Below are 26,405 nucleotides of genomic sequence, written 5' to 3'. Positions count from 1 at the left end.
CTACAGCAGCAGGATGTGTTAGGAGGAAGTATGGCAGCTCGAAGATAAGTAAAGTGATTTTAGAATAGCCAAGGGGCATTGTTAGGCACGACGTGAAGCTGAGTGAAGTGTAAAATAAATTAATAAATGGCGGCAAGTGATTAAAAGAAATGTACGCGTTATTCTCGGCCCTTAATCGCGTCACGATTAACGCGTTAATGCTGACAGCCCTAGATTAGACACATGAGAATCCACACGGGGGAAAAAAAACATTAAGTAGCTCAGTTTGTAGTTCAAGGTTCACATAGCTCTAGTTCAAGGTTCACATAGCTCTATTGTGTTTTTCATACAATAGAGCTATGTGAACCTTGAACTACAAACTGAGCCAGTGTGTTATTGAGAGCAGTATAAATAAATTAAGCTGCAGAGATGTTTGCTGAGCCAATTTCTTTTGCAGCAGGATTAACGTTCCGAGGGCAGGACTTGGTTCAACACCGATCAGTTAGAAACTGTCAGACTTCAGGCTGATACAGACTCATCGATAAGCTTTTTCAGCCAAACTGGAACTGCGCAATCAATGGAATTCTGTTTCATTTTCCTCTATTTTGTTTTCCAGCCACTGTGTACGGCGTCAGGATTATATCCTATCTCTCGAGCACGATAAAACATGCTCACGAGTCGAATTGTATAATTTCTCATGGGCAGATAGTAGTCTTTGCGCACTAATTCAGTAATAGAGAGTTGTACAGGCAGCTGAGAGCTTGAAACAAAACACAGGGAAAGGGAAAGAATGGCACCTTCGTTTATAAAACTAATTAGAAAGCGCACATAGCTGCCACCACGCGCCACAGAGGGCCAGATGTCCTAATGCTTTTGCGCCCACTTGAGGCGTATTTGTTTCAGAACGTGAGCGTAAAAGCATGGCGAGGTATGTACAAAAAGGCCACACTGAGGTAATAGCACATTGGGCTTTTCCGTATCATGCATATGCATTCGCGGGAGGGTCAAGGGGGAGTGTCCCATGAAGAGATGGGAGGAGAAGCTATCGTTCAGGAAGTTCAGGAAGCTCAGAGTTGGTTTAACTTGTCTTTACTAACGATGTAGCGCAAGATAGGATCATAAATAAAGGACTGTGTGTCTCACACTGTGCATTTTGGTATTGCATGTATTTATTAATTAAACATGTTTTAAATTGTCTTAAAGTATTAAATGTCCCCTATCAGGGCTCAACAGTAATTGAGTCAATTGGCAACCGTTTCGCTGGTTGCCCCCTTTGGCAAACCAGCTGTTCAATATTATAGTTTTTTTTAATATACTGTATAAAAACAAATCAAAACTTACAAAACTGGAAAATCTCATTTCAAAAGACGCCAACATTCTATTTGGTTGTCTCCTGAAGTTTAAACACCACATTTTTGCGCTACACAACATTTCAGCGTCTTATGCTTAAACATCCTTTAGTACATTCATTTTATTTACTATTTTTTCTTTTATTGTCCATATTAATCATGTGGATTTGTTATTTTATCATCCTGTTTATGACGTATGTGTATGTTGTGTGTGATGTCTTTAAGCTACTGGGACCTTGAATTTCCTCTTGGGCATCAATAAAGTATCTGTCTATCTATCTATCTATCTATCTATCTATCTATCTATCTATCTATCTCTCTTCAGCTGTTGTCTGACTGCTTTCCACACACTCGCGTTTGCTGTGAAAAGATACAGGCAACGCAATTTTCTGTTCACATTAATGCCGTATGTTAAAATCCAGTTTCGGTGCCTCTTAAATGTATGGGCTGCTCTCTGATGCTCCAAAACAGAAAGTTAGAAGCAACAGAGGCATCGCTGCATGTCACGCTAGTATAGGGTGACCAATCGTCCCGGTTTGACCGGGACAGTCCTGATTTTGAGTTGCTTGTCCCGAGTCCCGACAAAAAGCCTGTCGGGACGCTAAAATGTCCCGGTTTACACCAACCACTATGAAAATGTCCCGCTTAAAATGCTGACAGCTAAATGGTGTAAAAGTGTGACTGTGTTGTAGAGGATTCCAACAGCTGCAACAGTCTGCCGCTAAAGCTATGAGCTAAAAGACACAAACGAGCTAGCACTTGGTCACTGCTGTTGTCGGAAAAAAAACACCGACTTGAATGAAGGTTGCGTTTACTCAAAGCTGGTTAAACTTGTGGTGCATTCATAGTTATTGTAAAATATCCTTTTCTCATCTGTTTTTGGCGTTTAACAGCAATTTACTGGTGAAAGAAGTTATTGTTAAAAGTTATTGTTATAACTTTTTTTAATAATCATTTAAACCCCCCTTTTTTGGGCTGATCTGAAAATTGATCCGATCTGTGACTCAAAACTGGGATCCAATCCGGGAGTTTTGTGATCCGTTGGACCCCTATTTGAGAGGGATGGGAAATTATATTGCAATCCATTCTCTCATTGTTTTATTATTAAAATGTGTGGTTTCTTGTAGTTACATAAGAAATTAATTGCTCCAAATATAGACAGTTTAAGACATGGCAACCGTATTGTCAATTTCGGCAACCAAAAGCTGATGCCTGGTTGCCAAGCCGGCAACCACTTTAAAAAGTTAGAGTTGAGCCCTGGCCTATACAGCTCTATGGTTTGAGCCGAATTATCAGCAGTCATGAAACTGGAGCAAAATATTTATCTTTCTTTCAGCAACGTTTCTCTCCAGTTTAAAGCCCTTTCTAGGCTAAAACAATAAGTTTACAACGGTGCCAGACAAAACCCAAACCATACCCAACCCCAGTACTTCCTTGTTTTTGCTTTATTTTGTGCCATAACTGAAGTGTGCCTGCATCTGAAAAAGAAGTGTGGTTAAGTGTGTTCATCCTTGTTTCTTCTTCAACTTGTCTTTGATATATCGGAGTGATTCTGTTGAAACGTGCACTTTCATGGAAGGAGAATCTGGCACGTTCACTCATTTCAGTAAAGATTTCAGTTCCAGTTTCTGTGTTCTGATGTGCAGGAACTTTGTTTCAGGATGTGAATGTTTTTCTGTTTTGTTTACAAAGTTTGTCTCTTTTAAATCTATATTTACTAAAACAAATGCTCAAGTAATCTGTTCAATTTTTGTTAAATAAAGGATAACAAAGAGTTGTAAAAATCAGCCAACTGCAGTTTAAGGTTGTACTTCAATATTTGCCACAGTTTCGGTAATAAAGCACTGTGTTGCTTAGCAATTGTAAAACTTGTTTTGTATACATGTACTTAAATAAAATCAAAATGAAAGATTTTAACATCTGCTTCTGTAGAAAAATATTCTTACTATTTGCAGATAAATATAAGAATGTAAAAGGTTTCCATAAGAGACCAGGTGTGTTTTGGTTGGTGGAGTTGTGTGCTGTCATAGAGACGGTGGTTACAAGTTCTCCGGGCAAGACACATCTGCGTTCCCTGAACAAAGGAGTAGTTAAAGGTCATGAGTCTCGAGTGAAGTACATTGAGTAATAATAACAAGTGAAACAGGAGCAGAATGTACCGCTTCGCGTGAGAGCAAATGAGGACGAGACATAACACAGTGGCCCCCACCCTGGGGTGGGTTGTGTGAAGGTAACCGTTCCTGTGCTGGAGAAGAAGAGGGGGCCCAAGAAAGAAAGTTTGAGAGATGAAGGGAAGAATAGATCGGGGCTCACAAGGTCTGACAGTCTAGAGCAGGGGTGTCAAACTCAATTTCCCAGAGGGCCACGCTGGAAAATAAGAATCACATCAAGGGCCAGACATGTTTAGTTGTGTTTATTTAATTGAAAAAGTCAAATATCTTTTACTGTATTATTGCATGTGTCATATAGTCTTCTCACTTAAAGTTTGGTTGACATAAAGTCCTAAAGAAGTCAGGAAAAAAGTTCCTCAGTCATCATAGAAAAAAAGTGGCCAAAAACGTCGGAAAAAGTGACAAAAATGTTGGAAAACGTGATAAAAATGTCGGAAAAAGTGACAAAAATGTCGGAAAAAGTTACAAATTGCAACAAAAAAAAACTGACAACAACGTCAGACAGCGACAAAAACTAGGTGGGCCAAAATGTATTGTGGACCTAAATTGATATGCGGGCCAGATCATAATCTGCGAGGGGCTGGATTTGGCCCGCGGGCCTCGAGTTTGACATATGTGGTCTAGAGATACGTGGACCGGCTCCGGCTTTTTGTCTGTTGCTAGGGAAACTTAGTCTCTGCTTGCCTTGTGATCCCACAGATCTGTGTATTGTAACTCCGATGCTTGACTGATTAAACGAATGTATTAGACTTTATCTTATCGTCTTATTTGGCTCTTGCTTAGGATCAATGTAATACCAATTTAACTAATGCGTGGGGATATATAGGTCTTTTATTGGAGTCAGACACATTGTCCCAAAAGGGGGGACACAGAGGAGGTAATCCACAACACTTCCCTAAAACTATGCAGGGGCGTCGCCAGGAATTTCGGGCCCCAAGACAAAAAAATCAAATTGGGCCCCCTCCAATACTAATACTAGCACAATATTTTCTGCTGGTGATTTGTACATGCATGCAAGTCTAGTATGCAGTTCACTATTTGATGCAAGTTTAAAAGCAACCATAAAAAAAAAATGTGCTGAAGGCCATCTTTTACAGTCTCAATGTATTTTTATTGTAAAATTCGACAAAATGGAAAATTCTCTTAACAAAATTATTATTAGGAATTATTATAATTATTAATGCAAGATTTTAAAAAAGAAAAACGAACAAACTTAAATATAAATTAACTTTTCAATCAAAATAAATTAACATCATCCTCTTAAAACAATGAAAACAGCAGATTTTTTAACCTAACTGCACATATATGCCAACAAGAAAATAAAGTGAACATGTGAAATGGAATTTCCACACCAGGGTTATTATAGTGCTACAAAACAGATCAAGTGATCACTAAATCAAACGGTTTTGAGGTTTGGAATATGGTCATAACAAACTAACAGTGCCGGTGACGTCAAATTAAAAGGTATGAATTAAGAACAAAGGACTCCTCCTGTCCTGAGACATAGTGGGCTTCAAATAGTTTTTTATTTTTTTTATCAGTTTGAACTTACTGAAAGCTCTCTCCCCACCAGCAACAGTCACAGGCAATGTACACAATATACGTAAAGCAATGCAGACTTCTCCAAAAATGCTGTGTAGCTGCATCTTGTTAATTGCATTCAGGAGACCAAGAGGGGACAAGTTAGGAGGGAAAGTAGCAGCATATACTGTGTTCAGGTGTCTTATTTCATTTTCAAACTCGGACGTGAGATCTCTGGAATACTTCTTGATAAGGGGTTGGCACACAGAAGGGACTTTATCCTCACTAATATGCCCAACTTTTAAAACAGCAGAGAATTCCTCAACTGTTTCTGCAGTGGTGTGGAACCTGGGGTCCAGATCACTTACGATGCTGTCCATAGCAGTTAAAAACACTGTTGCTGCACTGTCCTGAGCTGTCTCCTCTTGAGAGGTCTTATCGTGGAATCTCTTCCTTTTCTTTTGCCGACTGTGTTCCTTGCTAAACTGAGGTGCAACATCTATTTGTGTTGCTATCAGTGTTGCCTCAGACAGGAGTGACTCCCATCCATCTCTAAGAGCCAGCATCTCTTTTGTTAAGGTACTGATATTGGCTACCTCTGTGTCAAGAGAGATTTTTCCAGACTGGATAACCACATTCCTGTCATCAATGCACTGCAGTACTTTGAGCCAGACAGTGAGTAGGACAATAGCACTGAATGACGTGAAGTAGTTATTCAGACCACTAGCCTCTGATCTGGCCTCGCTGGTGAGACTACATGTTGTGAGTGTACTGTCAAGGGCTTCAATGACAGAAGGAAGGTGCTGTGCTACAGGTTTTTTTTTTTTTTTTTTTGTAATGGTAAAAAGAGCAAGAGAGACAGATAAATCCCCACAGACTTGATGCTAACTGGCATGTCATTGCTCACCTTATTCACTGGGACAGGGAGGGGCACAGTTAGGGGGAAACTGTAGTGCTGCTGACTCATCTGGTGTTAAGTCTGTTAGAAGGGGCAGGGACAATGATTTAATATGAATATGTAAACATCAAAACTGTCAAGCCTCCTCTGCTTTCGCCCTGAAAGCGTACATAAATGGCTTAAATGGAAAAACCTGTTTTCCTTCATACATTCTTTCCGATGTACCATGGCGATGCTCACCTCCTAAAACCCAACCCAAAGAGACCCTTCAGAATCCCTCTGATATATCAAAGAGATAATGTGAGATCAGTTGTGGGCCATGTTGAAGAAGAAACAAGGATGTACACACTTAACCACACTTCTCGTTCAGTTGCAGTTACATTTCAGTTGTGGCACAAAGAGTTTCTACAGTAAAGCAAAAACAAAAGAAATTGGCTCAGCAAGCATCTCTACAGTTTAATTTATCTCTGCTGCTCTCACAAACGCACTTGTGATTTTGGACATGAAATAGCAAATTGAATCTTTTATCAAAAGCAATTGCAGCTTAAAGGTTATATGTTGGCCAGTAAGATGATTCCCACCTTGTTACAAACTGACATGTAACCATGATGTGTAATGTAACGTGTATACAAACTGCTTTTAGTACATTGTTTTGTAGAGCATGCAACAACAAACCTCTTATTAATCTACACATAAACGTATTAAAAGTCATAATCATATGGTAGAAAGGCTAGAATTGTTTTATTTAACCCTTGTGTAGTCCTCGGGTCCAATTTGACCCATTTTCAAAGTTTATTATATCAGAAATATGGGTTTCATTCATCCAAATTGCCCAAACATAACTTGGATGCATATGTGCATTGTATGGAAGCCATACAACGTTCTTCACAGGTAAATTAATAATTATTTCCATTGAATTTTGGGTGTTCCAATTTCCTAGCATTTCAAAGAAATGTGTAAAGGGTTTTAAAACAGTATCCTGACTAAACTTTAACATATACCAGTCTGTGACTATCCACTCAACATCCTCTGACTTTAACTATTAGTCATAATTAATCATTTCTGCTTTTTTTTAAACTAAAAAATGAGGTATTATCTGATTTAAATTGGGTTTCTTGACCATGAATAAAAAAAGCATGGAAAAAAATGACATGTTTAAAACTGCGTCAAAAACATTGGAAAAAAGCACAAAATAAAAATAATTTTCAATTTAGACCCGGAAGGACAAGTTAACGGTTGATGAGAAGACAACAGGAGGGTTGATGTTTCTATATTGTAGCGAGCTACGAGGAAGAACTCAAAGAACCAGAGATATTGAAATCTACGGAAGTTTATTTATCTTCTACACACTCGATACACCGAGGTCATCAATCTACCCCAGTGTCTCAGTCATGGTAACCCAACAAATGTTAAACATGAACACTAAATCAAGACTAAAACCTAGGTAACGAAAACACTAACAGAACATCATTCACACACTTAAACTAGGACAGGAACAGTTAATAACATAGTCCCATTTATTTTTAGTCACTTTCGTCCATGCAGTTGTCATATTCCTCCTCCGTTTCTTATCAATGTGCTCTGAAATGGACTTTACACATGTAAATATTTGTGTGTATGTATTAAAAAAAAATGACTTTGAAGGCTATTAAATAGCTATAAAATAAATGTGCTTGATTTGATTTCTAATAAAAGTGGGTCGCCCTATGCACTCAAAATAGTACAAAAGCGATTTTCTGTTCTCGAAAGTAGAACAGAAAATCAGGATGTTGGAGGACTACTAGCATCTGGCTAACATTCAGTGCGTTTACATGCACACCAATATTCCACTATTATTATTCTGAATTTGATACAGGTCACGTCAACAACATATTCTGGTTGGATATTCTGAATAAGGCCTTTTTCCGAATATAGCATTTTCTGATTAGCGTCACTGTGTCCACGTTCGGACACTTATTGGCTAACGTTCTATCACAATATCTGTTCAAATATGAATATAAATGATCTATTAATGTTTTCAGTTAATTTAATGGTGTAAAACTTCAGCGTAACTTCTTACCTTTTCTAACACTATAATCGTTTTAACTGTTTACTTAACCTTTACTTTACCGGCTAAAGTACGCCATCAGCGGTGGTTTAGCCGTGTGCTACCCTCGGCCATAACCGGACACCCCTTAGCTCCTCGCTGTAAACACTGGGCGTTGCTGGTTTTTCAGGGGTATTAAGTCCCATCAATGCTGTCAAAACTACCAGATCGTACTTCCTTCCTTCACAATAAAATTCAACAACTCTGAATTATGCAATAAATGGAAACTTTTAAGAGGGAAAGATTGTTGCCCGAGCGTTCTTACTTCTTTCCTTCATCAAAGTCACTTTCATATACTAATTAGATTAATTAGTAAATATGTGTGGGATATTCCGATCTTATTCGGATTTTAGAGGCATTCCTTGGAGATGTATAGTCTCCTCCCAGTCTGCATTCAGAATATGCGTCTCAATCTGGGTGTTTAACCGCAGGCTTATGGTCAGCTCTGTGCGTTGCTATGGTTGCTGTACACAAATCAACAGGCCAACAGTTTGCAGGGCTGGAGACCCGATAAGAAGGAGAAACACAGCTACTTATAAACATTATCAGAGACTTGGATATCAACAGGGTTTTGGATATGCTCACACATCGCTACACCGACCTTTTCAAGAAGGTGGTTGAAAGGAATGAAAGAGAGACGCTGTGATCGCACGGTCCAACAAGTCCTCCACCGCTGGTAAACATGAAATGTTTTACACGGCTACATGTAAATGGGAATATTAGTGAAATACTTGCTTTCATTAGCCCCGTAAACAGCTTAGTCGGAATATCATCTTTTTCAGAATTAGGGCAAAAAACTGGAATATTACGTGCATGTAAACGTACTGATTGACATTGTGGGACTTTGGGTTCAGCGTTCTCAACCTGGCAACCCTGTAAACTTTGAGTCTGGAGAGGAGGGGCCAGCTCTCTCCAGTATTCTGAATTTGGACTGAAGTAACCATTTTAAACGCTGGCTGTCAGTATTACTAGGGCTTGGCGATAAAACGATAACGATATGTATCGTGATAGACACATAATCAATATCAATAGAAAATGCCGTCGATAAAACGTTCGATAACTTGTTTTTCTTCATCAGAAGAAACCAGAGGTTGTGAATCAAGTTTGGTTGCATGAACAAAGGCCCTCACTCTCTGGTAACCTAGCAACGTGGGGAGTGACACTCTAACAGCCAATCATGTATCAGTATCATGTTTGGTTGCGCCACATCGCCGTCTCGTGTTCTTCAATAACAGAACCGGCGTGGAGTGGAAAGTGAGTGCCGCAGCGAGCGAGGAAATCGTTGATAAAACAGGAAAAGTCAGTATGGCAATTTTGGGGATTTTATAAGTCTGACCGTAGTCAGACCAACACTGGTAATACCACAAACTTGTTTTACCACTTTAGCCGCGCTCACACTTTTGAGCACAGCCGTATTTGCCATCAACGTCCAACAACATCTGCAGCTGCAACACGGCACAAGCAGCAGACCACCATGGAGAGGTACTCTGCATCAGCGCCTTACTAAACACTACAAGCAGGAGACCACCATGGAGAGGTACTCTGCATCAGCGCCTTACTAAACACTACAAGCAGGAGACCACCATGGAGAGGTACTCTGCATCAGCGCCTTACTAAACACTACAAGCAGGAGACCACCATGGAGAGGTACTCTGCATCAGCGCCTTACTAAACACTACAAGCAGCAGACCACCATGGAGAGGTACTCTGCATCAGCGCCTTACTAAACACTACAAACAGCAGAGCACCATGGAGAGGTACTCTGCATCAGCGCCTTACTAAACACTACAAGCAGGAGACCACCATGGAGAGGTACTCTGCATCAGCGCCTTACTAAACACTACAAACAGCAGACCACCATGGAGAGGTACTCTACATCAGCACCTTACTAAACACTACAAACAGCAGACCACCATGGAGAGGTACTCTGCATCAGCGCCTTACTAAACACTACAAGCAGCAGACCACCATGGAGAGGTACTCTGCATCAGCGCCTTACTAAACACTACAAACAGCAGACCACCATGGAGAGGTACTCTGCATCAGCGCCTTACTAAACACTACAAGCAGGAGACCACCATGGAGAGGTACTCTGCATCAGCGCCTTACTAAACACTACAAACAGCAGACCACCATGGAGAGGTACTCTGCATCAGCGCCTTACTAAACACTACAAGCAGGAGACCACCATGGAGAGGTACTCTGCATCAGCGCCTTACTAAACACTACAAGCAGCAGACCACCATGGAGAGGTACTCTGCATCAGCGCCTTACTAAACACTACAAACAGCAGACCACCATGGAGAGGTACTCTGCATCAGCGCCTTACTAAACACTACAAACAGCAGAGCACCATGGAGAGGTACTCTGCATCAGCGCCTTACTAAACACAACAAGCAGCAGACCACCATGGAGAGGTACTCTGCATCAGCGCCTTACTAAACGCTACAAAGAAATAACGAAGGCAGACATGCTGAGCATTTAATTATTTGTGTGTTTTCCATGGTTGTGTTGACATTTCTGCTTTTATAACTGAGGGGATTATAATCAGAGCAGGGTTAAGTTTAAAATAAAAATGTTTAAATTTAATATATTTTTCTCCTGGTCCTTATTTTAAATAGGTCATAAAAAATATAAATAATTATCGATATCGACCGATATGAAAAACTTATATCGTGATACAGTTTTCAACCATATTGCCCAGCCCTAAGTATTACAGATTGTACCTTTAACAAATAATTATTTCTCCCCCATGTGGACAGCCATGTGTTGTTTCAGAGTTTCAGATCTTGCAAATCTTTTACTACAAACTGAACAACTAAAAGATTTCTCCCCCGTGTGGAGGACCAAGTGTCGTTTCAGATGTTGCTTGTGTGCAAATCTTTTACTACAAAACAAACAACCAAATGGTTTTTCCCCCGTGTGGATTCTCATGTGTCTAATCAATTCGCTACTGAAAGAGAAATGTGATTCACAAAATGAGCAGGTGAAACGTTTTTCTTCTGAGTGAAGTCTCATGTGATTCGTTAAGGTCTTATTCAGCGAGAAGCTTTTACTACAAACTGAGCAACAGAATGGTTTCCCTCCTGTTTGGACTCCAGAGTGGTTCTGCAGAGGTTTCTTGTGGCCAAAGCTTCCAGCACATTCAGAGGAGCTAACTGATGTGTTTCCAGTATTACATTCCAGATAACTTACAGCTACTTCATTGTTTTGCAGATAGTTTAAACCTGACTGAGGTTCCCTAGTCTCCTCCCAGTCTGCACTGGCATCAGTCTGAGATTCAGAGGAGTCTGAAGTCTTGTCATGAGTAGCTGGTTGTAAAGGATTATCTGGATCCGAGTTCCTGGCTGGTTCTGGTCCTCCACAGTCCTCTCCATCAGCTCCTGTTCTCTCTGCCTCTCTGTTCTCCTCAGTTTGGCTTTCATGAAGCTGTGAGGACTGAGCTTTCTCTTCATCATCTTCTTCACTCTTCACAGGGACAGAAGTGAACGGGAACTTGATATCAGCCTCCTCCAGGCCTTGAAACTGCTCTCCCTCCTGACTGGTCCAGAGTTCCTCCTGTTCCTCTTTAATGTGTGGGGGGGGCACTGGATCCTCCTGGTCCAGACTGGAGCTCCACTCCTGCTGCTCAGGGGGAACCCAATCTTTATCCACCGACAGCTGCTGGTCATCTGAGGAGAAGAATCAAATACATGCACAAGTATTAAAAAAACTAATTTACCGCCCGGCTTGTTTTCTCACTAAGGCTACGTTCAGACTGCAGGTTTTAATGCTTAATTTTGCAAATGAGTAATACAACATCACGCGTCACACGCAGCACAATGTTTAAATGCTTAGCAAAATAACCACTTAAATAACTTAAATAATAACCACTAGCTATTAGCTGATAGGCAGCAGTTTGGGAACGGAAACGTTTATAATGTTGCATACACGTTACAGGCTTTACAGCATACAGCCCTGGTTTTAATAACAATGAAGGTGTACCAACCTGCTCTAACATCTTGCGCCTGCGCAGAACGGATCGTGCAGGCAGCACGGATCGTGTCCCGGCAGACTTTACTGGTCTCCGTGGAAAACAACGGGGTCACATTGTTCATTTATTTTACTGTCTATTATCGTACTTTTACTTCAGTTATGGTTGTGAATACTTCCTGCTCCACTGGTTTCCCGGCAGATTAAATGTATATTAACAATGACGCTGTACCAACCTGCTCTGTGTAACCGGACTTCAGGGTTTAAAACAGAGTCCAGTAGTTGCTGTTGTCGGTGATTCTCTTTTGAACTGAACTCAAGTTCCTCCTCGTACTCTGCTATCGTTCTTTCAAACAGCCCAAATATCTCTTCAGCAGCCGCAGTTAGTCGCTGCTCCACAAAAGCTCTCAGCACTTGGACTTTAGACATTTTTACTAAATCACAGAAACTTTTCCTCCAGACAGACTCCGTTAAAACCTGTTCGCTCCCTCTGATACGTGCGCTGGGTTGCTAGGTTATGTTCGGGTCCATGAAACATACAGTTTGGCATCTATCCAATAGTCTCTCCGACTAGCTCTGTGTGGCCGAGTTCAGTCTCCGTCTATTTCCAGCTAGCATGTTACGCTAACTTCAGTTAGCATTCTTTGCTAACGGAGATGAGTCTGAGGTTATAACGTCCACTTGAACAAGTTTATCCAAACATCCGGGTTCTGGTGGTTCACCTTGGTTCACCTGGGTTCACCCCGGTTGTATCGGATGAGCTACGTGGCGGAAAGAGCAGGACTCACGCGGAGAAACGGGTTTACAACAACAAGGATGTGGTAACAAACTTCTTCAACCAGACTCCGCACTGCTCAAGTTAGACACGGTAAATAAAAGGGCTTCCGGTAGCACTTCTTCAAAATAAAAGTTGCGACAGTTAGCTAGCTAGATAGATAGATACTTAATTCATCCCAAAGGAAATTTTAGGCATCCAGTAGCGTAGACAACCATAACACAACGAACACATAGCTCCACATATATCACACATTGACCAACTATCACTTTGCTCTCTCTCATGGGTGGTCCAAATTATCTGGGCGGGCAAAGCAGAAAAAAGGGGAGGTAACCTTGCTCCTTATGACCTCATAAGGAGAAGATTCCTGATTGGTCCATCTGAGCTTTCATTTTCTCAAAGAAAGAGCAGGATACCCAGGGCTCGGTTTACACCTATCACCATTTCTAGCCACTGGGGGGACCATAGGCAGGCTAGTTACATTACTGTAACGTAACTACTTTTTACTTTAACACGTTACACACAACACTGTGTATAGGTTATTGTTTATTCTGATTTTACCATAAATTGTATTTTAACCGTCACGTTGGTTGTAGGTCAAGATTAAGAACTTTTATTTTGAAGGTTAACCACCAAGTTGCAGCAGAACCGGATGTTACTCTTTGAGCAATACGGTGTCTAACGTGAGTAGAAACAGCGGAGTCGGTTTGTTGTGCTGAGAAAGTGTGCGTGAGCTCCAACAGCACTGATCCATCAGAGCGCCTCTGTGTGTCCGGATAAAGCTGTCTGAATTTGAATGGACTTTGTGCTGCTCATCTTCTTCCTGAATGTTTTACCTCTGACTCATCTCCCGGTAGCTACAAAGCTATCGACGCTAGCTTAGCATGCTAGCTGGTTAGCAACACAGTTTGAAGGAGAGCAAACGGTGTTTTCTGACGCAGTTTGTTCGGAGGAAAAGTTTCTGTCGTTGTGTGAAAATGACTAAAGTCCAAATGCTGAGATCGTTGGTGGAGCAGCGACTAACTGCGGCTGCTGAAGAGATATTTGGGCTGTTTGAAAGGACGATAGCAGAGTACGAGGAGGAACTTTGTCGTTCAAAAGAGAAGAACGAGCGACAACAGAAACTACTGGACGCTGTTTTCAACCCTCAGCTTCGGTTACACAGAGCAGGTTTGTTACCTTTACTTCTCCTCTCTGTTCACACTCTGGTTATACTGACATCAGACCGATATGGAAGAAGCATTTTACTGTTGTATCTGGTTTAGGTGGAGCTCATTTTAAACTATTAACTAAATTAAGATTAAGGGTCTAAGCCTCCTTGTGTAATAATGCTTGCGTAACCTCAACCCTGTGATGCACAATCAAGTTAGACATCGATTTCAGGACAACCAGGTCTATCAGGTTATGTATGCTGCAGGAAAATATGAGCGAGTGTGTCAAGAGTTGAGCGCGCACAGAGTGAAGAGGTAAACAGAAATTGAATCTCACAGAAGTGTACTGAAATCACACAATAATAAAGACGACTTTTGGATTTTGAAAAGTTTTATTACAAGTCTTGACATTCAGGGGAAACGCAAATAAACAACTCTAACCTAACAACACGCACAATTTTTTTTTTTTTAATATATATTTTTTTTTTTCTCCAGAAAAGTCCATATGCTTTTATTTAAAAAGTTTGTCATCTTCAATGAATTTTCTTTCTATGAGACATCAGTAGGCCAAATTACACTCATTTCCACATCCAGGGCTTCATCTGGCCTGCCTGTGTCTGCCTACTTACATACATACACACACAGAGACATGCACACACACACACACACACACACACACACACACACACACACATACAAGGCCCTCCTGCTTGTATCAGGTTAGAGTTACTGAAAATACAAATTATAATTATAGTATGTTTCTCTCATTCAGACCACACTGTGATCCCGCCCCCTCCCGACAAAGTGGGCCCGCCCCCGCCGCTGCTCATCCAGGAGGAGATTCGTTCTGAGATCTGTCAATCAACGGAGCGGTTCACCCAACCGCTGGGCGGCCTCTCTGAAGTCCCGCCTCCATCACCCATCTACGCCAGCAGCTGCTGCCAGACCTCACCTGATGGTACAGATCTATTTGTCCGTGCAACGCTTCTGTCCACTCTATTCCTCTTGGTGACGTCAAGCGACTTCAACGCGCCTGCAAAGCATTCTGGGAAGGCGGCGCTGCATTGGAAAAAATGCTGCGCGTCAAGAAGCTGGCCGATGCCCATCTTTATGCAAATTAATCCGTTGAACGCGACGCGTCTATCTTGTAGATGTAGACGAAAATCTTTCAAACTGACCTTTGTCGATCTGAAATGAAGACGGATTCAGCAACTGCGCGGCCGACTTCTCGCTTAAAATGTTTTCAGAAACTCGTTTCGGGGGAACTATTTTTGTAAAATACGAGATCGTATTCTCAACGAGCCGCCATGACACTCTGTTGAAATTCTCGAGTAGCCAGACCCACGTCACGCGTTCGTCCAATCAGCTGCCGGTCAGGGGAGTGGAGCATCAGCCATGGCTGGATGACGTCGCGACACCACACTTCAGTCGTGTCGGACAAACGGATCTGTACCGTTTGTCCGCAGGTGAGCTACTGCACCTTTTTATTCACCTTTTTTATCGGTCCGGTGCAGACGGTGAACATTTTTGCGGCGCGACGGGTAAAAGTCAACAGCTGTCCGAGCCTCCCGGACTGGGACAGTTCTCTCAGGTCCAATCCAGTGGCTGGTTCAGATGAGTTTTATTCACTGCGCAGTGGAGACAGAAGTTCACAGGACACTGAACACAACAAGAAATAAATCCCTAAATTAACAGAAAAGAAAAGGTAATGGCTGCTCATTACCCAGACATCTTTTTTACCTACAACAAAACATTGGAAAAAGTGTCACAAAGATTTAAAAAAAAAAAAAAAAAAAACATTGACCAAAATGTTACCAGAAATTAGAGGAAAAAAAAAAAATTCTAAAATGACGTAAAAAGGGCTCGACATTAAGGCTTGTCCGGGACTTTTTTGTAGGGCAAGTGGAAGAGAAATGTTACATTTTTAATAAATCATTTAATTTTGCCTAACAAGCAGTTCTATAATGTCGTTTTTTTTTTTTTGCTCCTTTTTGAAAAAAATATGCAGATTAAATATCAGGTAATAATCAACTGTAAAGTAGCTACACCTTTTTAAAAGGATCCTTTCGGTAAATCAGCCTCTGCCGGGTTGAAATTGGTGAAATTGTATAAAAAAACACCAACATTTAGTGGCAAAATCCATTGTTATGTCTACAAAATTATTTTAGATATAGTAGAAGTTCAAGTCACCACTACCTCTGGTCAAAATATTGACTTAGTATCTCAGAATATAAACTAAGAATCTCAAAGTAATGAGAAAATGTCAAATATTGACTTAGAATCTCAATATATTGGCTTAGTATCTCAATATATTAATTTATCTCAAAATATTGACTTAGCATCTAAATATATTGACTTAATATCTCACTATATTGTTCAGTATCTCAATATATTGATTTAACTCAAAATATTGACCTAGTATCTAAATATATTGACTTATCTCAAAATATTGACTTATTATCTCAATATATTGACTTAATATCTCACTATATTGGTTTAGTATCTCAATATATTGATTTAACTCAAAATATTGACTTAGTATCTCAATATATTGACTAAGTAACTTAGAATATTGACTAGGAATCTGAAAGTAATGACAAACTTTAAAATACTGACTTAGAATCTCAATATATTAACTTCTGCACACCGGCGTGCAACATATTATTTTGTATTATGGAGTCTGGAGATCCTTTTTTCTTGTTGAAGGGGAAATCTATTGTTGGGACACGTTTGTTTCTACTGTTTCATAGGGGTGGGGGAAAAAATCGATACAGCATAGTATCGCAATATTTTTCGTGGCAATACTGTATCGATACACAGACGCCAAGTATCGATCTTTTATGATATGTGTGTTGGTCAGTTTGTCTGCTTGACAATCACATTTTGCACCAATAAAACTGAAGTGTGATGAACAAACAGAGAAATGTATATTTTTAGATACAACAGATGTTGACAAAATTGTCCTTTCGGGACATCATTTGAAATTGGGAAAAATCTGAAGTTGGAAAAAAGGTAATATATTGCAATATATCGCAAAATATTGCAATATCTTTAAAATCGCAATAATATCGTATCGTGACACAAGTATCGGGATGATATCGCCTCTGGTGATTCCCACCCCTACTGTTTCAACTGAATTGTATTAATGTTGATAGTGTTTGGATGCTTTCAACGGTTTGTTCAAATTCTGCATTAGCAAAACACAATTTTTTTTATAAAATGATGAATCTTTACCCAGACAAGTGACTTTTGAAACGTAAATGTAGTTGTCCGAAGGACAAGTGCCTCAAAAAGTTAATGTCAAGCCCTGGACTTTGAAAAAAGGTGACAACGTGGAAACCAACATCCGACAAAAATTCTCGCAGCACAAATAACGCAATTTGAAATGTAATAAACAACAATAAAACTTTGAAGCGCGTTCTATATGGACAGTTTCTGTTAAAATATACAGACATGCTTCTGTTATTACACCGATATTTCTTAGAGTGTAGGATTCTCTCCAGAATGAGTTTCTAGTCAAGGTTTTATACAAAGTTACCGGAAGCAACAGAATAAAGAAGCTGGGAAGATATTCAATCACAAGACTATCTGAGTAGATTTGCATAGACCAGGGGGTGTCAAACTCAACTTCCCAGAGGGCCACACTGATGCTCCGAAACAGACGTTAGAGGCAACAGAAGCATCGCTGAATGTCACGCTAGTTAACACTAACGTTACACTTGGCACCAGATAACGTTAGCCTGCCGTTAGCTAGTAACGTTAGCTGGATTAAACACAGTTTAAATGCTGACAGCTTAACGGTGTAAAAGTGTGACTGTATTTCACTGTAGAGGATTCCAACACCAGGACATCAAACAGTCTGCAGTTAAAGACGCAAACAAGCAACTGGCCACTGCTGTTGTCGGAAAAACAAGAGACGGAACTAAGTGGTGCGTTTACTTGAAACTGGTAAACCTCGTGGTGCATTCAAAGTGATCGTAAAATACTCTTTTCTCATCTGTTTTGTAATTTAACAGAAATTTACTGGTGAAATATTTCACCATTTTTTTGCTTCTAAACAAAAACTGTTCCTGCACTGTATTGATCTGGAAATATTAAATATGACATGAAACATGTAGTTTTGGCGTCGGTTAATGAATAAGTGTCAACATGACATTACAGTTTTCTAACCGCTTTCTCGGTGTGCATCTATTTCCTTATTCTCCTCAGATGTCCAGCAGCTGTCGGTGGTGAAAGCAGAGGTTCCCCCTGAGCAGCGGGAGTGGAGCTCCAGTCTGGACCAGAAGGACCCAAAGCCCCCCCCACACATTAAAGAGGAACAGGAGGAACTCAGGACCAGTCAGGAGGGAGAGCAGCTTCAAGGGCTGGAGGAGGCTGATGTCAAGTTCCTGTTCACTTCTGTCCCTGTGAAGAGTGAAGATGATGATAAAGAGAAAGTTCAGTCCTCACAGCTTCATGAAAGCAAAACTGAGGAGAACAGAGAGACAGAGAGAACAGGAGCTGATGGAGAGGACTGTGGAGGACCAGAACCAGCCAGGAACTCAGATCCAGATAATCCTTTACAACCAGCTACTCATGACAAGACTTCAGACTCCTCTGAATCTCAGATTGATGCCAGCGGTGTTTTGGAGGAGACTAGGGAACCTCAGTCAGGTTTAAACTCTCTGCAAAACAATGAAGAACCTGTAAGTGGTGTGGAATGTAATACTGGAAACACATCAGTTAGCTCCTCTGAATGTGCTGGAAGCTTTGGCCACAAGAAACCTCTGCAGAAACACTCTGGAGTCCAAACAGCAGGGAAAGGAGGGAAAACACATTGTTGCTCACATTGTGGTAAAGGATTTGCACACCCTTGTACTCTGAGACAACACTTAACTGTCCACACTGGGGAGAAATCATTTAGTTGCTCAGTTTGTGATAGAAAATTTGCACTAAAGCAACATCTGACACGACACCTGGCTTCCCACACCGGGGAGAAATCATTTAGTTGTTCAGTATGTGATAAAAGATTTGCACAAAAGCATTATCTTAATCGACACTTGGCTTCCCACACCGGGGAGAAATCATTCAGTTGCTCAGTTTGTGATAAAAGATTTGCACAAAGTAAAAATCTGAAACGACACTTGGCTGTCCACACAAGGAAGAAACCAATAAGTTGTTCAGTTTGTGGTAAAGGATTCCTTCTTAAGAAGGGCTTAACGAACCACATGAAACTTCATTCAAAAGGGAAAATGTTTAACTGCTCAGTTTGTAAAACAGGTTTCAGTAGCAAAAGCAATTTGACGAGACACATGAGAATCCACACGGGGGAGAAACCATTTAGTTGTTCAGTTTGTGATAGAAGATTCTCTCAGCTCAGTCATGTCAAAAGTCACAAGTGTGTTGGTGAGAGCAGCAGAAAGAAATGAAGCTGCAGAGATGCTCGCTGAGACAACTTCTTCTCCGGCAGGATTGTGAAGTTCGGAAAGCAAGACTTGGTTCAACACTGATCAGCTAAAAACTGGTCAGATTTAAGGCAGAAACAGACTCTAAACAAAGCTTTTTCAGTTCTAATGAAGCTACACAATCATTGTAATTCTCTTTCTCTTTGTCTCTATTTTGATTTCTAGCCAGTGTGCCTTTTTTGGTGTTCCATTAATTCATTGATTAAACTTGTTTTAAGTTGTGTAAACGTGTCATAGTATTTTATGTTCCCTATACAGCATTATTCATTTAAATAAGTCTTTGTTTGCAGCCCAAAGAAATACTCAAATGTTTCAACAAAAATTAGAGAGAAGTAAAAAAGAAAATACAAATTTGTGTAGCAGAAGTACAGGATTCAAGGATTAAGCTAACATCAAAATGTTGCTTACATGTTAATGTATCAGTAATAATAATACACTAATATACTAAACTGTATGAAATAATAACCTTCAAAGGGCCATTCTGCTGCAGAAACAGACACGATAATAGTTTGGTTACTTTATTTTGAAGGAACTGGATATGCAATATGTTGCCAAATAGTGGGCATGTAAAGAAGAGCAGCCAGCAAAAGCCATTCTGAAGGAGGAGTGTTTTCTTGTTTAACATCAGAAAAAGGTGGAGAATCTGGGAGTAGAAGAGGTGGGGAGAGGAGAGAGATGTAGACCTCATTATATTGGAAAACATCATGCAAGTAGTGTACATCCAGGTATAGGTATGGTGAAGCAAAGGCTGGAAAATCACATGGGAGACAGATTTACACAGATGGATCTCAAGATCCACAAACTAGTGGACAAAAGTCGGGTTTTGCTTTTCTTTAGTCCACAACTTGACAACGACTGCCAGACGTACCTGTTTCATACATGGATTTTATATCTGCGACAGGATTACCCTTCTGAAAGTAACGATACCTGGAAATATTACCTAAACTGACCTTGTGAGATCCAGCAATGTGCCACAAGGCATCTATGGCGCGTTCTTTTTGTCTTGTAATCGCGACGAGTAGCTCGAGTGTGACGTCACATCCGTGTCGGAAAACGAATAACCGCGGGGTTGCTGCGTTCTTTTTGTCACACGATACTACGAGTTGGAGAAAAGATGGATTTTTGTAACATTTTTAGTAACATTTAGGATTCTATTCACCCAGTTATTGACATATTACACACATATATTTCACAGCTTGATACATGAAAATTACGTTTTGATTAACGTTAACGTTAGACTACTGCTCTGCTTTCTGCTCCAGACTCGGCTTAAAGACATTGTTGTCATAGCAACCGAGCGTCTCTAGCCAATTTCAGCTGCACAAGCTCCAAAATAACTAATCAGGAGGTATTTAACTCCTAATAAGACTGTAGAGACATGCCTATAGGTAGCAGTATACAGCACTATGTTTAACTCCTAATAAGACTGTAGAGACATGTCTATAGGTAGCAGTATACAGCACTATGTTTAACTCCTAATAAGACTGTAGAGACATGTCTATAGGTAGTAGTATACAGCACTATGTTTAACTCCTAATAAGACTGTAGAGACATGTCTATAGGTAGCAGTATACAGCACTATGTTTAACTCCTAATAAGACTGTAGAGACATGTCTATAGGTAGCAGTATACAGCACTATGTTTAACTCCTAATAAGACTGTAGAGACATGTCTATAGGTAGTAGTATACAGCACTATGTTTAACTCCTAATAAGACTGTAGAGACATGTCTATAGGTAGCAGTATACAGCACTATGTTTAACTCCTAATAAGACTGTAGAGACATGTCTATAGGTAGCAGTATACAGCGCTATGTTTAACTCCTAATAAGACTGTAGAGACATGTCTATAGGTAGCAGTATACAGCACTATGTTTAACTCCTAATAAGACTGTAGAGACATGCCTATAGGTAGCAGTATACAGCACTATGTTTAACTCCTAATAAGACTATAGAGACATGTCTATAGGTAGCAGTATACAGCACTATGTTTAACTCCTAATAAGACTGTAGAGACATGTCTATAGGTAGCAGTATACAGCACTATGTGTACCACTTCTTCATTTGGTTACAACAAAGACAAAAGTGCTTAAAATTGTAGAAAACCACAATGTTTACTACGTGTGATGCACGACGTAGCCATCTTTGAAAGTGAACTTGGGGTCCTCTGAGTTCAGACGACTTGACGAGTCGTATATATACGACCTCGGAGGCGTTCTTTTTGCAACTTCCGGTTCGTAACTCCGGAAAACAACTCGTAAATCGACTTCGGTGGACAAAAAGAACACACCACTTGTCTGCCAGAAAACCAAAAGAAGAATATTAACTTTTATTTTGAAGAAGCGATACCGAAAGCAGTTGTACTTACCGTGGCTGACTCGCTCAGCCACACAGCGCTAGTAGGAGAGACTATTGGATGGATACCAAACTGTATGTTTCATGGACCCACAATATCCAGATAGACCTGTCTGAATGGACTCTGTGCTGTTCCCTTTATTTAAAAACGTCTGAATTATCTCCTGGTGTCCTGCGTAGCTAATGAAGTTAGCTTGCTAGGTAACCTAGCAACCCAGCGCACTTCAGAGTGAGCTAACGGTTTTTAACGGAGTATGTCTGATGGAAAAGTTTCTGTGATTTAGTAGAAATGTCTAAAGTCCAAATGCTGAGATCGTTGGTGGAGCAGCGACTAACTGCGGCTGCTGAAGAGATATTTGGGCTGTTTGAAAGGACGATAGCAGAGTACGAGGAGGAACTTTGTCGTTCAAAAGAGAAGAACGAGCGACAACAGAAACTACTGGACGCTGTTTTCAACCATGAAGTCCGGTTACACAGACCAGGTTGGTACAGCTTCATTGTTAATATCACTTCCCTCTCATCCCTCTTTCTCTCTTCCCCGTATTTAAACTTCTGTGAAACCAGTGGAGGGAGTGAGAGCTATTCACAACCTTCACTAAAGTAAAAGTACTATAAGACACTGTGAGAATACTCAGTTAAGTAAGGTGACCAGATTTATCAGACAAAATCTCCAAAACAGGTAATGTTTATCTTTGTAAACTTAAAGGTACCATGACATGGTGCTCTTTGGATGCTTTTATATAGACTTTAGTGGTCCCCTAATACTGTATCTGAAGTCTCTTTTATATAGACCTTAGTGGTCCCCTAATACTGTATCTGAAGTCTCTTTTATATAGACCTTAGTGGTCCCCTAATACTGTATCTGAAGTCTCTTTTATATAGACCTTAGTGGTCCCCTAATACTGTATCTGAAGTCTCTTTTATATAGACCTTAGTTTAATACTGTATCTGAAGTCTCTTTTATATAGACCTTAGTGGTCCCCTAATACTGTATCTGAAGTCTCTTTTATATAGACCTTAGTGGTCCCCTAATACTGTATCTGAAGTATCTTTTATATAGACCTTAGTGGTCCCCTAATACTGTATCTGAAGTCTCTTTTATATAGACCTTAGTGGTCCCCTAATACTGTATCTGAAGTCTCTTTTATTTAGACCTTAGTGGTCCCCTAATACTGTATCTGAAAGGGGTGATAGAATTATTATATAGGGTATTTTACACTGTTCCTTAAGGTTTCCTAATGGGGTATGTAACATTGGTTGGGCTGAAAATTGCCCAAATGCTATTTTATTAGGACCTTAACTACCCTGTGAATATGGCTCTATTTGGAACAAGAGCTTTTCTTCCAAATATGGTATGCTCATGAATATTCAGAATGAACTACGCGCTGATTGGTTTGAGCAAACTACATAGAAACACATGGGAGACTCAACAGCAGGTCTCTGCCTGCTATGAGGTACTTAGAGCTCCGTCACGGCTGGCAGCAGTGGTTTGTATCTCAGTAATGATCAGTGGTGGAATGTAACTAAGTACATGTACTCTAGTACTGTACTTGAGTCCAAATGTTGAGGTACTTGAGTCTTTTCTTTTCATGCCACTTTCTACTTCTACTCCGCTACATTTCAGAGAGAAATATTGTACTTTTTACTCCACTACATTCATCTGTTACAGCTTTAGTTACTAGTTACTTTAGTTACTCCACTACATTGATCTGGTACAGCTTTAGTTACTAGTTACTTTAGTTACTCCGCTACATTCATCTGTTACAGCTTTAGTTACTAGTTACTTTAGTTACTCCACTACATCCATCTGTTACAGCTTTAGTTACTAGTTACTTTAGTTACTCCACTACATCCATCTGTTACAGCTTTAGTTACTAGTTACTTTAGTTACTCCGCTACATTCATCTGTTACAGCTTTAGTTACACATTAAGATTTCTGCACACAAAACACATGTCATTTATAAAATCTGATGTTTGATTCTAAACTAAACTAGCCGACAATATAACGGCTACAAGTCAGCTGAGATGAATAGACCATTAAACACTAGTTGATTGACAGTACTGTTTGGTTTGTTTAAAAAATATGAGGATTTTTCGACGTTCAGTACTCTCACTTTTAATATTTCAAGTACATTTTCCTGATGATACTTACATACTTTTACTTAAGTAACATTTTCAATGCAGGACAGTATGGTATTAGTACTTTTACTGAAGTAAATGATCTGAATACTTCTTCCACCACTGGTGGTGAAGTTGTGATTTTGCCTCAGTAAAACCAGGTGTTCTGCACTGCTGCAGATGCTGTAGCCTACCTGTTGGTTTAGAAAGCTAGAAGTGATTACCAGCTTGCTGTTGAACTGTGAATCCAGGAAATTCTCCTGCTTTGCTGTTTAGTTACATTTTCATTGTAATTGTTTTGGTGCTGTTGTGGCAGAGGATAATATCTGGTATTCTTTCCACTTACATCTCTGTTGATGATAGTTTTATGATGTAGTTTTCTCATTTTACCTATGTGGTGTGGTGGTAGTTGGTGTGTGTGTGTGTGTGTCAGTTAAAATTATTGTTATTATTATTTGCATGTGGACCATGTGTGGCACTAAATACATTTTTCCAGTAAAGCACAATAATTAAGGGGGGGCCTCACACAAATGGCAGCCTAGGGGCCCCTGGCCACCTTAATCCGCCCCTGCCGATAGGGTATCTTGTTTACTATGCGCACATGACGACCATGAACGTAGCATGAGCGCCAGCAACTTAAACTTCCAACATGTCGGCCGTGTGGAGGTATTTCGAAATATGTAAAACAGATAACAAACTTGCTACTTGCCACACTACAAATATGATTACGCATCTCAAGAGCCGTCATCCTGAGCACTACCGAGACTTTGAAAAGTAAGAAGAAAAAACGCCGGTACAAACCCATCAGCAGCCTCTACTACAGTCACATTAGCTTTACCACGGACAGCGGACATTTGGACATCAAGCGTGAGTCCTGTTTCTCGCATAAAAAAGTTTCAGAAGTGAATTTTGTAATGGAATAGCAGAGATCTGCGTGACCTAGCTAGAGTCAGAAGACTACCTGATCTCAGGTCAGTTGTGTAGCCTATGTAAATGTACTACCTGATCTCAGGTCAGTTGTGTAGCCTATGTAAATGTACTACCTGATCTCAGGTCAGTTGTGAGCCTATGTAAATGTACTACCTGATCTCAGGTCAGTTGTGTAGCCTATGTAAATGTACTACCTGATCTCAGGTCAGTTGTGTAGCCTATGTAAATGTACTACCTGATCTCAGGTCAGTTGTGTAGCCTATGTAAATGTACTACCTGATCTCAGGTCAGTTGTGTAGCCTATGTAAATGTACTACCTGATCTCAGGTCAGTTGTGTAGCCCAGTGGTTCCCAACCTTTTTTCCTTGGCGCCCCCCCTACTCATGTCTAAGAAAAGCTGAGCCCCCCCCCCGCCCGAAACCGAAGTTGAGGTAACTCTCGAGATAGAGCCTTACTTTCTTTTTTGATACAGAGCAGTTATCAGCACTGTTACGTTTCTCCGCCAGTGTTAGGGTTGTAGAAGGGAGGAGTAGGGAATGGCGGACCCAAAATGCAGAGAGCAGGCAGGCAAGCAGGGGAACGTTTGAAGTGGAGGATTTATTAAGGAAACACAAACAAACCAAGGGAGTCCTGTTAGCTGCAGCTGGCAAAAACCGATTCCAAAAATGAAGACAAAAGGTATCAACAAAAACCAAGGGAATCCAAGAAAACAGGAATAACCGGGAGCACAGAAATAGACGAGGACTGACACTTGGGGACACAAAACACACAAAATGATCTGATACTGGACAAGGGGAACACAAAGACTAAATGCACAGACTAATGAGATAACACAAGACAGGTGACACAAGGGCTGGGAAACAGGTGAAACACATTACGCTGGGCAAAGCAATCGAAAAAGGAGGGAAACACAAGACAGGAAGTAAATTGGACAAGACAGAAAACCAGAGACTTTAAAATAAAACAGGAAACTGAGCAAAAGACAACACAGAAAACAGACTACCAAACTAAGACAACACCAAAACCATAACAGCCATGTTTCATTCATAAAATAGTGATGCTGTGGCGGCAGGAAAAATGAGGATACAACAAAATATATAGTTTTCATACAGACTTTTGTATACATTAGATATTCTAGTGTATTATCATAATTTGTTTAACATGTGCAAAACAATTTTTTTTACCTCAACCTCAAACCAGATAAAGACTTGCGCCCCCCCTGTGATCTTTGCCGCCCCCCCTGGGGGTGCCCGGACCCCAGGTTGGGAACCACTGGTGTAGCCTATGTAAATGTTCTACCTGATCTCAGGTCAGTTGTGTAGCCTATGTAAATGTTGGGGCGTGACCGATCTCTTAATACACCCATGGGCTGACAAAGGTTCCGGTTTTTGGGAGGTTGACGTCAACTTCCAGCTTTGTTGAGATTCGCCCGTTTTCAGCGGCAGTTTCAAAATATGAGATTTTCATAGTAAAGGGGTGTCAGCGGGACTTTGAGCTTCTATGTATGTCCTATTTACCCACCGAACTGTCGTTATACAACTATGACAGGGTAAAATCAGTTTCACCCCTTTAAAGGTTGTACTTCAATATTTGCCACAGTTTTGGTAACTAAGCACTGTGTTGCTTAGGAATTGTAACACTTTTTGTATACATTTAT

At 40.4% G+C, this 26,405-nt stretch overlaps 1 protein-coding gene across 2 annotated transcripts in view; it reads left to right on the top strand.

Moving 5' to 3' along the window:
- LOC114559614 (zinc finger protein 260-like) overlaps positions 1-19,529 on the top strand; it is a 33,023-nt gene extending 13,494 nt beyond the window's left edge. For both annotated transcript variants that reach the window (XM_028584364.1, XM_028584365.1), the window contains exon 4: positions 18,112-19,529. In XM_028584364.1, coding sequence (XP_028440165.1) covers positions 18,112-19,310 — 1,199 coding nt within the window. In that variant the 3' untranslated portion in view covers positions 19,311-19,529. The remainder of the gene's footprint in view (positions 1-18,111) is intronic.
- The last annotated feature ends 6,876 nt before the right edge of the window (positions 19,530-26,405 follow it).

This window comes from Perca flavescens, chromosome 8 (assembly GCF_004354835.1).
Source record: "Perca flavescens isolate YP-PL-M2 chromosome 8, PFLA_1.0, whole genome shotgun sequence".
Lineage (NCBI taxonomy): Eukaryota > Metazoa > Chordata > Actinopteri > Perciformes > Percidae > Perca > Perca flavescens.
The sequence above is the reverse complement of the archived record's forward strand: the minus strand, read 5'-3'. Positions and strand labels throughout refer to the sequence as shown.